Source organism: Coffea arabica, chromosome 1c (assembly GCF_036785885.1).
Source record: "Coffea arabica cultivar ET-39 chromosome 1c, Coffea Arabica ET-39 HiFi, whole genome shotgun sequence".
Taxonomy (NCBI): domain Eukaryota; kingdom Viridiplantae; phylum Streptophyta; class Magnoliopsida; order Gentianales; family Rubiaceae; genus Coffea; species Coffea arabica.
The window spans coordinates 4,344,571-4,356,876 of record NC_092310.1 but is presented as its reverse complement, the minus strand read 5'-3'; the positions used below and the strand labels follow the sequence as shown (position 1 = coordinate 4,356,876).

At 34.4% G+C, this 12,306-nt stretch overlaps 2 protein-coding genes across 2 annotated transcripts; both read right to left on the bottom strand.

The window, feature by feature from the left end:
* Nucleotides 1-2,775: 2,775 nt before the first annotated feature.
* LOC113735317 (feruloyl CoA ortho-hydroxylase F6H1-3-like) lies at nt 2,776-4,510 on the bottom strand. The gene is made up of 2 exons (XM_027262605.2): nt 4,008-4,510; nt 2,776-3,464 (listed from the first exon to the last, which is right to left on the bottom strand). Exons 1-2 carry the CDS (start codon nt 4,508-4,510, stop codon nt 2,891-2,893), a joined length of 1,077 nt encoding a protein of 358 aa, XP_027118406.1. The 3' UTR covers nt 2,776-2,890.
* A 5,311-nt stretch (nt 4,511-9,821) lies between these two features.
* Nucleotides 9,822-11,688, bottom strand: LOC113720317 (feruloyl CoA ortho-hydroxylase F6H1-3). The gene is made up of 2 exons (XM_027245223.2): nt 11,091-11,688; nt 9,822-10,632 (listed from the first exon to the last, which is right to left on the bottom strand). Exons 1-2 carry the CDS (start codon nt 11,591-11,593, stop codon nt 10,059-10,061), a joined length of 1,077 nt encoding a protein of 358 aa, XP_027101024.1. The 5' UTR covers nt 11,594-11,688; the 3' UTR covers nt 9,822-10,058.
* Between the last annotated feature and the right edge of the window lie 618 nt (nt 11,689-12,306).

Below are 12,306 nucleotides of genomic sequence, written 5' to 3'. Positions count from 1 at the left end.
TGATCTCTTGTGCGCTTGTAATAAGTAATCGATCAACTACTAATATAAATAGTAGATCCATGAGAAGACTAAAAATACACCGACTTTGTCAAGTATATGATACTGGACGATTTTCAATAATCTCATTAGTAAAATCCTTGGTTTTTCTTGTATTAGGAAAAAAAAAAAGGCACACAACCATATATCTCTTCTCATTCCGGGAAATATTCTTCAAGTTCTATATCACATTATTGTAGGTTTTTGGACAACTTAAATTTGGTTAGTCATATACTCACCTTCCAGTGCACCGACACATAAAGTAAGGAAAGAGCTGTGATGGATTTGACCTTGGAAGCCATCAATTATTGTTAGAGCCTGCAATTAGGGGGTTGCCACAACTTCAAAATAGTGACATTTGCCCGACTCCCAAGGCCAACTTTTTTAATGCTTTAATCTTCTGTATTCATAGTTTAGTACACTTGTCATTGCTTGATTTTACGATTTGCAATTCGGAGATGATGGTCTGCTTAATATCAATCTTCAAACTTAAAATATTTCCTATAATAAAAACTCCCTTTTCTTTTTATTACCTTAGTTTTCTTGGAAAAATTCTGCAGGCATGCTTCTTTTCTTCAAGTAAAAAGGCACATTCTCTAAATATATACTCCCTCCGTCCCACTTTGATAGTCCTGTATTCCTTTTTCATCTGTTCCAAATTGTAATTCACTTTTTAATTGAAGAATGTAGTTGTAGTTTAATTTTTTTAAAATATTCTTATTCAATGTAAATAGTTATTACTATAAACCTACCCTATTTAACGAGAGTTGATTCTTTTTTTACCATCAATTCAAGTTCCCATAAAATTGTACCATATTTAATGTGAGGGTATTTTAGGAGAATAGCAATCTAAATTTACTTTTCCAATAAAGTTAACTACTTTTTCTTAAACTGTGTGAAAAAAAAAAGGACTATCAAAGTGGAACGGGGGAGTATTTAAGTTGCATTCTTAGAGACCATCGAGAAATTCACAGGCGTGTGGATTTAAGCGTACTTCACAAGGTTGGATGTAGACTCATATTTTGACATACTTTGACTAGAAAACCTCAATAATCTAGAATAAATAAGACTATCCTCCTATGACATTTACCACAAATTAATATACCGATTCCACAATTAAACTTAGAACTGACCTTAAAACCACGAAAATACATGTAATCAAAGACTACCAACTAAGCATATACAGAGTTGGAAAAAGTACATGATTTTGGTTGGTCTATTAACATTATGCACACATATTCACAACAATGAACCGTTATTGACTCTAAGACAATATTCCCAAAAGCTACTTAAAGTTGAAAACGAGTTAATTTCGGTAAAATTTTTGTTTGCAATCATGCGGGAAACTACGGAATCGTCTTTGTAATACACCCATCACATTAGTTGTGATTTTTTTATTCTTGTCATTTGTGTAAAAGAAACAATAGTAATCTGGAACCATTCTTTACAAGCCATGGAAGGACAAAACTGAAACTAAAAATACTTTTTAGCATTTCATATGAATTTTTTGTAAACTTAGACTGACATTGTTACATCGAAACTCAAAGTAGGAGAGCTAAATGTAATATCTAAAACGTCAGAAGAGCCGGGGGACATTGTCAGAAATCTCAAGAGATGTTTCTGAAATCATCTTTAATAATCTGATTTTGTGGTGGTAATGAGCAATCTCTCTCGTATCCGGGTTTCTAGTCTTCCTTGAATTAATTGGCTTCTTCTTTTGTTTCCTCAACTTGCAGTTAGTCAAAAAAGAAAAAGACTATCACATGGTAAAGTGCAGAAAAAAAGTTATTCAACTATTATGAGTAATCGGAAAAGGACTTATGAATGGTCAATTATTTGAGGTAGGAGAAGAATAGATTGAAGTGGCCAACTTACATTTTGCTTCACGAAAAAGAGAACGTGTTTTTCACTAAAACTGAAATTTCAGTTGTTCTCTCAATAACTATTTGTGATTATTTTGCTGTTCTTCAGTGGGAGAAAGATGTAAATTTTGTTCACCAAAAAAAAAAAAGGACAAGAAAAAAACCTTAGATTAGCTGATACAGTAGTTCATTACTCCCTCCGTCCCATTAAAACTGTCATACTTTCCATTTTGGTCTGTCCCAAAATGTTTGTCACAAAATCAAAATGGAAAACAAAAATTCTCTTGTTTCAATTTTTACCCTTCAAGATTCCCTCATTCTTTACTTTTATTAGTGGGGCCCCTTGATTTTCATTTGCTCTCAACTCAAGTTGCAAGACAGCCGTGAGATACACACAAGGTTTAAAGTGATGCGTGAGAATCACTCTCTGTTAGCGGATTGCATTTCTTGAAAGTAGCTTTGGCCCCACATGTTATTTTTGTTTTCTTGACCACTAATGACCACACATTCTAGTAGCAAAATCGGAAAACAAATCTGAAACTTAATACTGTGCATAAAACGTTCAGCTCCCAAAGCACGACAAAGTTTTCGGGACAGAGGGAGTATTATTTTCTACTTTCACATTCATCAAATATGTGTCTTTAGTTACTTGTTAATAGTGCTTAAATCCAATAAATCAAACGTGTTAATTAAGTATATAGGTAAAAAAAATAAAATGTAAAAAAGTTATTCTGAAATCAAGGTTTAGCGTCACTAGGCCTAGCGTCACTACAATAAAAATATCAAAACCTTAAAGTTTGGACTTTGCGCATAATCTTTTAGTACGAAAATAACGAAATTAGTGCATCATTAATTACGAGGACTTTGGTAGCTTATATCACAGGCACACACATATATATGTGCCCTGAATTTCTTTCCTAGTCACACTTGTTTTCTACTGCATATAATTCTTTTACAACTAAAAGAAACCAAAACTCTTTCAAGGAAATATTTTAAATCTTGGCAAAGTCCACCGTCTCCTTCCCGTCATGAGCTTTTCTGAAGAAATGCTTGACATAATCCGAATACAGAACTTTCTTGTAGATTGGCTTTTCCCCACCCTCAAGAACTTCTGGCAGAGGACCAATAGCGTCACTAGGCCTAGGGTTCACAAATATTGGAACAGAAACCCGATTCTTGATCCCATTCGCAATCACACGATGCTCAATGCTCTTGTATCGACCATTGCTCAAAATTTGCAGTGCATCACCAACATTGATCACAATTGCCCCATTAATTGGAGGGACATGAACCCATGAATCACTGTCCAATTTTTTCACATAGAGCCCTCCAATATCATCCTGAAGAAGGATTGTTAGCGTTGATACATCTGAGTGACGGCCTACGCCAACAGTTAACTCAGGCTCAGGACATTTGGGATAGTAGTTTAGGTTAATTCTTTTTGAACCCATTAAGAGTGATTCTTTGGTTCCATCAATCTCCTTAACATTTAGTCCTTTCATCAAAGCCTCCATTAGCCTTCGGATTACAAACTCAGACTTTTTCATGAAATCCAATGCTTCATTCCTGCAAATAGAAGGATAGTCCATTATATTACTTTTTGGAAGTAGACCAATGGCAATCCAAGCTTTTATTGCCTACAATTCACAGGCTGATAGACCAAATTGCACCACAATAAATTTTGGTACACCGATATTAGAACTCTTAATAATTATATATAAAAATTTTAACATCTATACTTTTGTTACTTTCTCGTTTTCATTTAATTGGTTGTTGAATGCCAATTCTTGTATTAAATCGTGAAACATAGATACTTTTGCATGCAACGGCTAATGTTTAATTGCATATTCTTAACCTAAGAATTAGTGTTCTGCTGCTTATTACTAGGCAAAAGTGGCTCTCTAAATCGTAACAATGTGATTTTTTTTTTAGTGCAAACAATCTAAGCTCGAAATTTTTATGGACGCAGAGCAATACTAGAATACTTCCTTTAGGGAATATCATGCTTGCCTTGTAATCATGAAAAAATAATGGAAAGTTGTGTGTACAGCTTCGCAAGTTTATACCTGATGCCGATTTAGAAACATTTACAAAATATCCATATCATACCTGCATGCAGAAGGCCATTGCGCTGCAGCCTCATCGTCCGAAGCATAAAAGAGACTAAGAAAATCTTTCCACTCCAAAGCCTTCTCGGCCTTGGGAGTGAAGCTGGTGCCATATCTCACATTGTTGGTTGGTGAATTATCTTTCGAGTGCTTATTTTTTTGCTCAGCAGGCAAGTCAAAGAATCGACGGGTAGCCTCCTTGACGCCTTCTAAAACTTCAATAGGGATGCCATGGTTAACAATTTGGAAGAAACCCCATTTTTCAGCTGCATGGCAAATTTGTTCAGCAACTTTTGGATCAGTCCAGTTTGACAAATCAATGACAGGGATTGAATCATCGGTAACTACGGTACTGTTTGTGATTTTTTCTTCAGGTGGTTGAATGTATTGCTTAGGCAAAGTCTCTAGTCCTAAGTCAGCTAGACCCTTAACCCCGTGACCCTTATCTACAGCAAAACTTATCACATCCCATGACTTGGAATCCATGGATGGTGATGGAGCCATTGTTGTAGATGATTTGGATATTTGATTGAGGGTAGAAAGACGGACTTAGTGAAAAATGAACAAGACAGCAAAGGACTTGGTGGTTTGCAGGACATGGCATGGTAGATTATTTATGGTAGTTGGGAGCACGTCAATGTTTCATTTTTGTCATTGGTTAATATGTTATGTCCTTGTTCAAAATATGGAGGGTCTTAATAAAAAATACCGTTTTGCCCAGTTTGCCAAGGAATTTAATGGTACCACAATGATGATTGAAATCCACTTAAACCCCGTGTTGATATCCATGTCTCACTTCAACCCCTTTGAACTTTGTCTATCACCACTTTAAACACCTCTTGCGCCCCTGCTATTGTGCCATTTTTTTCTTTTGTTTTTCGTTTTCCCTTTTCTTTTTTTCTTATATTTTATTTGTTTCCTTATGTTTTATCTTCTTCCTATTTTCCGTTTGTCTTTTTTTTTCCCTTCCCACTATTTTCCTACAAGTTTGTTCTCATTTGCATACACTGAATGAATTATTTTATTTGTTTAGCATCACTCTCTCAATTTTGGTACAATTTCTTTATTTATATTTTTTCCAATAATTGATTTATAATGAACTATAGCATATTTACATGAATTGTAGTAATTCAACTGAATAATGCCCATGAAATACAAAAGAATATGATTTAGATATAAGTAGTACGTTGGTCAATACATCAATGTTTTTGTATTGTAGTAAATTATGGATAATCAACAATAGCAAATAAAGTTGTTCATTTATTTTGTTATTTTCATGGACAAAATGATTTAACTTATTTAATATAATTGTCCCTTTATGTAGGTAACAAACCAATGATTGAAAATTTAGGAAGGGCCACTTTTGTCCCTCAATGTATAAAAGGGAGTAAAGTGATTATAAATGAAGTTAATGTGGACAAACTGCAAAGTGAGACAAGGGTATAAATGCATGAGGAAGCTTGACTGTAAATTTTCCTGCAAAATTTAATTCTTCAATGTATATATTGAAGCTGTTTATGGGGGGTAGGGTTGGATTGGGTGGTATGGGGGGAGGGAGTGTAAGCAAGATGTCTCGGATTCGAGCCCTCCTGCTTACAAAAAAAAAAAAAAAAAAAAAAAAAAAAAAAAAAAAAAAAAAGCTGTTTATCAACCACCAACTTCAATTGACTCTCCTGGTGTAATGCTTTCTGGTACAAAATTTGATAATTAGGTCAATTTCTATCCCCTAGTACACGGCTACCTTCACAAAACTATGTGCGGATTCAAAAAGAATGACTGAGAGCAATTCATCCTTTTCTTCCAATTTCCAACCCTTAACACACGCAGCCAATCGTTGAATTCCACACTGGGACAAAAACAGGAATACTTTAGCAGCCAGGTACAATGAAGCATGCAAAATGCCCTCAACTTTGATACATATTTTCAACCGATGACCAGCACACTAAGTACAGTATTACAAAAATGATGCACAAATACGCGTGGCACTTTGTGAGTATTCATCAATTCTACCAAGGTATAATTCTCCAACTAAAGATTCTTCTCTATAGTCTTTGCAAGTATTATAAGTATTCATCAAGTACATACGTATTAGTATAAAAATGGTACACAAATACGCATGGCACCTTATAAGTAGTCATCAAGTCTACCTAGGTTCTTCTCTATAGTCTTTGTTGGATAAAAAAAACATTGGGAATATATGAGGGAAGAAAGGGTTACATAGTGCATGTTCTTTTATTAGGTTACATGGTCCATGTGTTGTTCACACACGAATAACTTTCTCAGTTTTATACAAGATTGAGAACAACAAATTCATCATAAATAAACAGATGTGAAGATTAAACTAAATATTTTGATGATGATAAATTAAAAGATGCACACAAACGTGAAGGTTAGAATAGCGCTTTCAGTGACACATAAGACAATTAAGGAACTCTTAAAAAAAAAAAAAAAAAGAGCCACATTGTGGGAAAGGAAAATTTAAATTAGGTCATGAAATGACCCCAATAAAAATACTATTAAACAACTTTGTTTGCTCCTACAAAAATAACTACCTAAAAAACCTTCTCTAGTACCACCACATCACAAAACTATAGTCCATTAAAATGCAAATTTAAAAACTGAAAAAGATTTTTGTAAAGAAATACACTAACACCAATTCAACTTCATATGCTCAAAACCGATTTCGTGTGAACCTTTTTTTTTTTCCCAACCTCTGCTCAACCCGTGACTGAAACCTTTAAATTGTACTAAATCATTCTAAAAATCAACTCAAAATAAAAAAAAAAAACCATACCTGACTCTATGACAATCAAAAAAGGAAAAAAATAAACAAAATTTGATTTATTATAATTTACAAATAAAAATAGCCTAGCCATCCAAAAAAATCAGTAAGAGAGAATATTGGAGAAAGGAAAAAAAAGAAGAAAGTGACTTTTATTTTTTTCTTTAATTTTTTGACCTTCATTTATTTGATATATGAATTTTGTATCAAGTGAATGTTAATATAATCATTTTGCAATTATTAAGAAAGGTAAGTAATATTTTTAGAATCTCATAAGTTAAGTGATATTAAGAGAAACCTCACAGGAGCCGGATAGTTTGAAACCCATACTAGAGCAATGCCAAAAACAAAAACAGGAAAGCAGGAGAGTTTGAAATAAATTGTTGCTACGTTCTTCATATATTTAGGCCTCAAAATAAATGTTTTGGCTACGTCAATGACTAATCACTCACATGTATGACAAAATTTGATTAGATAGTTGAAAAGGATAGTTAAACGCATTTGGGACAGTCATAGCGTGCTGGGTTAATTTAGAAAATGGAAACAAGAACTATTTCTGAACAAAATTAGCAACAATTGACATCTCCATATATATTGCTGTGAATACTTTTCTAAAGTTCACAATGTGTAAATTGTAAAAAAAAAAAAAAAAAAAACATAGGGGAATCATAATTACGATGTGAATCTTCTAGGAAATTCAATTAACGTGTCTTTTGCAAATCACCTTCGTTTTTTCCACCGACTACTAAAAAAAAAAAAAAACGATTTATTTTGGTAACACTGTACTTGCTTCTTCGTCTCTTTGCATGTTTACTTTTCCGTTGTGTTGCACGCGGGCATATGTTCATGGGTTGGTACTTGGTAGTTATTTTGATTTCATGGGAAATTCTAAAGTGGAAAATTCTGCTCTTTTCCAACAAGTGGTGTTTCTTGATTTATGGTATACTCCATCCAATGTTTTTTACAGGCTCTAGAAAAGCAAAAAAAAAAAAAAAAAACCTAGATATCCATCAATTTTAAGAACTTGTTGCAAAATTGTAGTATTTGTCACTTTTATCCATTTTTTAGTAGTTATAATTTTGAAGTTTGGAACAGAATTCTAAAAATTATTAGGCAACAAACAACATCAAGTTCAACACAATAACTTTAGAAGTCCCATCTGCCCAAAACTTCTAAAAATTTGGACCAAAGGGTCTTCTTGTTTAGGCTACAACAAATCACAAGTTGATCAATGACCCAAGGGAATAAGCAATCCTCACTTCTCATTGTAACAGTAAAAATTTGGTTACAAAAAAAAAAAAAAAAAAAAAACTTGAATACAAAATGCACTTATGAACGGTTATAGACTTTTAAGATGAGTAGCTACAATAAGCGAACTAAGACCCCAAAAAAATGCCAGAAAAGTATTCACTCGATTCCATTTCATGGCTAAAGCCAACAAAAATTTAGGCTCATGCATGAAATTCAACCTTTATCACAGCCTTTCCTATTAATTCCAGTCTAGAACGTTAGGATGCTACATTTGAATTGTCGACTGAATCAGATAAAATAGTTAGTGGTGAGATTAATTCACAATTGTCTTTGAAAACGTGTTTGTTTTTTTTTTTTTTGAAGAATTAAAGACCTATTAGGTATGATATTAATTCACAAAGCCCTTATACTTTTAATTATATTCACATCTTAATTCATGTTTCCACTCTTCTAATTGGGGACAAATTCTTTTCCCGAGTTTTTAACTGCATCATGCACCCCTGGCAAAAAGTATGGGGCATGCTTAGCATTCACACTCACAAGATTGAAATGGTAGAGCACTAGGCTTCAAACCTTAGACAAATGGGAATTCCGAAAGTCATTCATCAACACCAATTTGGCATTAATTTGAATACAAGAAAACAGATAGTCATGGAGAAAAATTCTTGGGACAACAAAAAAGGATTAACTTTACTTTGCACCTTCAAACTCGTACGCCTTTCTCACTTTACATCCTCAACTCTTAATTTTGAACATTTTGTCAATGTTGCCATTGATTTGAGTTACACAAAACAAACTTGAGAATTTAAAGTGCAAAATATCTAAAATTGAGGGTGTAAACTATAAAGTACGAAGTATTCAAAATTTTAGACCTTGTTTGGATTGCTGTTTTTTGTCAAAAAATTACGTCATTTTTCGTGATCACATTTCCCTATTACCTTTTTTTCTCACATACATCAAATCGCTACAGTAATTGTTCCATGAAAAATCATGAAAAATGCAATCCAAATACAACTAAGACTTTTAAATATAAAGTAGAAAAGTAGTACAAGTTCAGAGGTGCAAAGTAGAGTTAATCTAGAAGAAAAAGGAACATCAAATTCGCCCGTCTATTATATGAAGACGGCCCGGCCTACATTATTCTTTGTTTGGAATTAGGGAAAGTTTAGCTGAAGTGTCATACATCTCTTTCTCATTTCGAAATTATTCCTGATGAAATATTGGCTACAATTAGAGATCAATGCATAATCTGTTTCAATATAGAAAAATAGATGTTTTTTTTTCTTTTTGGGGTGTTTGTAGACTCTGTCTAAACATCTAGACCTGACATGGCTTTTGGTACTTTTCGGCGTTTTCCCACGTTTTTGTGGCCCCATATTGAATATTGATTATTAGCCTATTCATAGAATTGGAACAGCATCAAGCAACGGTCCATCAGACATAAAGAGGGTGGTGTACTGATTCATGCATCATACTGAAAACTCTGCAAATGCTATGGTAATTTTCTCGCACACGTTTTTTTCCTTTGGAATTCCAGAAAGCATCGTATTCTATTGACCACAAAAATAAAACAGGGCAATTAGTGTGAGACGGCTATAAATTATAACGACAATTGCCTACCTAATGGCATAAACCTTATTTCTTCTGAAATTGGACATCTTAATTTTCTTTTTAATTTTTCTGATCATGGGTTCTTCTTTCTCAAATGGGAAAAACGCATCTCAATTAATTTTGGCAGAAAACACATATATCAAGAAGCTAACAAATGAGTTTTCTACAAAGGGACGAAAAAAATAATGTTCAAATTGAATGATGGTACATTTAGGGCAATAAATACCAAACTATAAACACACTTTTAAAAACAACTGTAAACATTCTCTTGATACAAACACAATGGTTAAACAATTCAATGTGAATAATGGAGGCCTATCAACAACTTGTGTGAAAGCTGTATTGGACCAATTTTTTTCCCTACTCAGACTTATTTACTATAATTATTTTGCAACTCTAATTATGAATTCATATCTTGGCAAAGTCCACCGTTTCCTTTCCATCATGAGCTTTCCTAAAGAAATGTTTGACATAGTCCGAGTAGAGCACTTGCTTGTAGATTGGTTTCTCCCCACTCTCAAGAACTTCTGCCAAAGGACCAATTATGTCTCTAGGCCTGGGGTTCACAAATATGGGCACTGAAATTCTATTCCTGCTTCCATTAGCAATCACACGATGCTCAACACTCTTATAACGACCATTGCTCAAAATCTGAAGGGCATCACCAACATTGATCACAATTGCTCCATCAATTGGAGGGACATGAACCCACGCATCAGTGTCTAATTTTTTCACGTAGAGCCCTCCAATGTCATCTTGAAGAAGGATTGTTAGGGTGGATACATCTGAGTGACGCCCCACGCCAACAGTGAGTTCAGGTTCGGGACATTTCGGATAATAATTAATGTTAATTCTTTTTGAGCCCATTAGGAGTGATTCTTTGGTTTCGTCAATCTCCTTCACGTTCAATCCTTTCATCAAAGCCTCCAATAGCTTTCTGATGACAAATTGGGACTTCTTCATGAAATCCAATGTTTCGTTCCTGCAATGAATGGGAGAAAATTCCACCATATGAGGAATTGCAATCAGAAAAGTAATGTAAATATAATCACTACTTATGCAGTAGTATATATAACATATGTCTCAAAATATTGCTGTGCTAAATATTTAGGAGACAAATTGCAATACTAGGGTCGAATATGTTGGTTTAACATCTTAACAAATGAACTTCGAATCTCATATATACTTGTGTTTGCTTTATTAGCAAATTAAGCATGATTAAGAACCTTGCCAAAAGTCTCCTCCTACTTTTCATGTTTTAAAATAATCAAGATACTGCTTCAGAATTTGTGCTTTGTCATCTGAGCTTGTGGGAGCTAAGCTAATCTCTAATGTATGGTCCCAATTTTATCGTACCTCCAACATATGAATGGTAGCTATAAAAATGCAACGTATGCAACTAAGATCATAAGCTACAACTTTAAAGTTACTTAAATATACCTGCAAGCAGATGGCCAGAGTGCAGCAGCCTCATCATCGGAAACATAGAAGAGACTGAGAAAATCTTTCCACTCCAAAGCCTTTTCAGCCTTAGGAGTGAAGCTCGTGCCATATCTAACATTGTTAGATGGGGAACTGTCTTTTGAATGCTTATTTTTCTCCTCAGCCGGCAGTGCAAAGAACCGACGCGTAGCCTCCTTGACATTTTCCAGCACTTCAATTGGGATGCCATGGTTAACAATTTGGAAGAAACCCCACTTTTCAGCTGCATTGCAAATTTGTTCTGCAACGTTTGGATCATTCCAGTTTGACAAATCAATGACAGGGATTGAATCATCGGTAACTATGGTACTGTTAATGATTTGTTCTTCAGGAGGTTGAATATATTGCTTAGGCAAAGTGTGGAGTCCCAAGTCAGCTAGACCCTTAACCCCATGACCCTTATCTACGGCAAAACTTATGACATCCCATGAATTGGAGTCCATGGACAATGCTGGAGCCATTTTTGCTGTAGATTTTTGGCAATTGAAGGAGGGGAAAGAACTGAATAAATGGTAAATCAAAGCACTAAAGAACTTGAAGAATTGAGGCTTATTTGCTTGTACCATGGCATCCCATGCTTGGCTACTTATAGTGGGGAATAGGGAGCTGTGGACATCATTTTTGGTCCTAAGTTAGGTCTTAGCCAAAGTATTTATTTACCTTTTGACAAGTCAGCAAAGAAATGTAAGGATGGTACAATGACTGAATTGAAATACAGCTATCAAAGTTATCCAAGAAATTTTAACACCAACAACCACCAACTTGGAAAATTCTCTCTAGCGTGTTTCCTGATTCAAAAGGAAGTAGGCCTATGCCCAACCCCAAGCAAAACGCAATCTTGCTGGGAGGTACATGAATTTTCTTTTCCTAGCATGCAATCTTTGAATTTCCCACTGGGGATAGTAAGAATATGAAGGCCACAAGTAAAAAGCTCCTTAACAAGTCTCTTAAGCCCATATAGCGCTTACTTTCTTTCCTAAGTTTTTTCAAAGAAATAACTGATCCACTTAAGCTCTCACAATCATGGATTTGGCTACCTCAAAAACACGAATCGGCTGGAAATCATTTTCGATTTCATTTGGTTAAAAGTAAAATACCACCGATTGCAAGACCCCAAAAAAAAATATTTGTGATTGCTTGATTGAGCTTGTGCCTATTTTTGGAGTGCTTACTG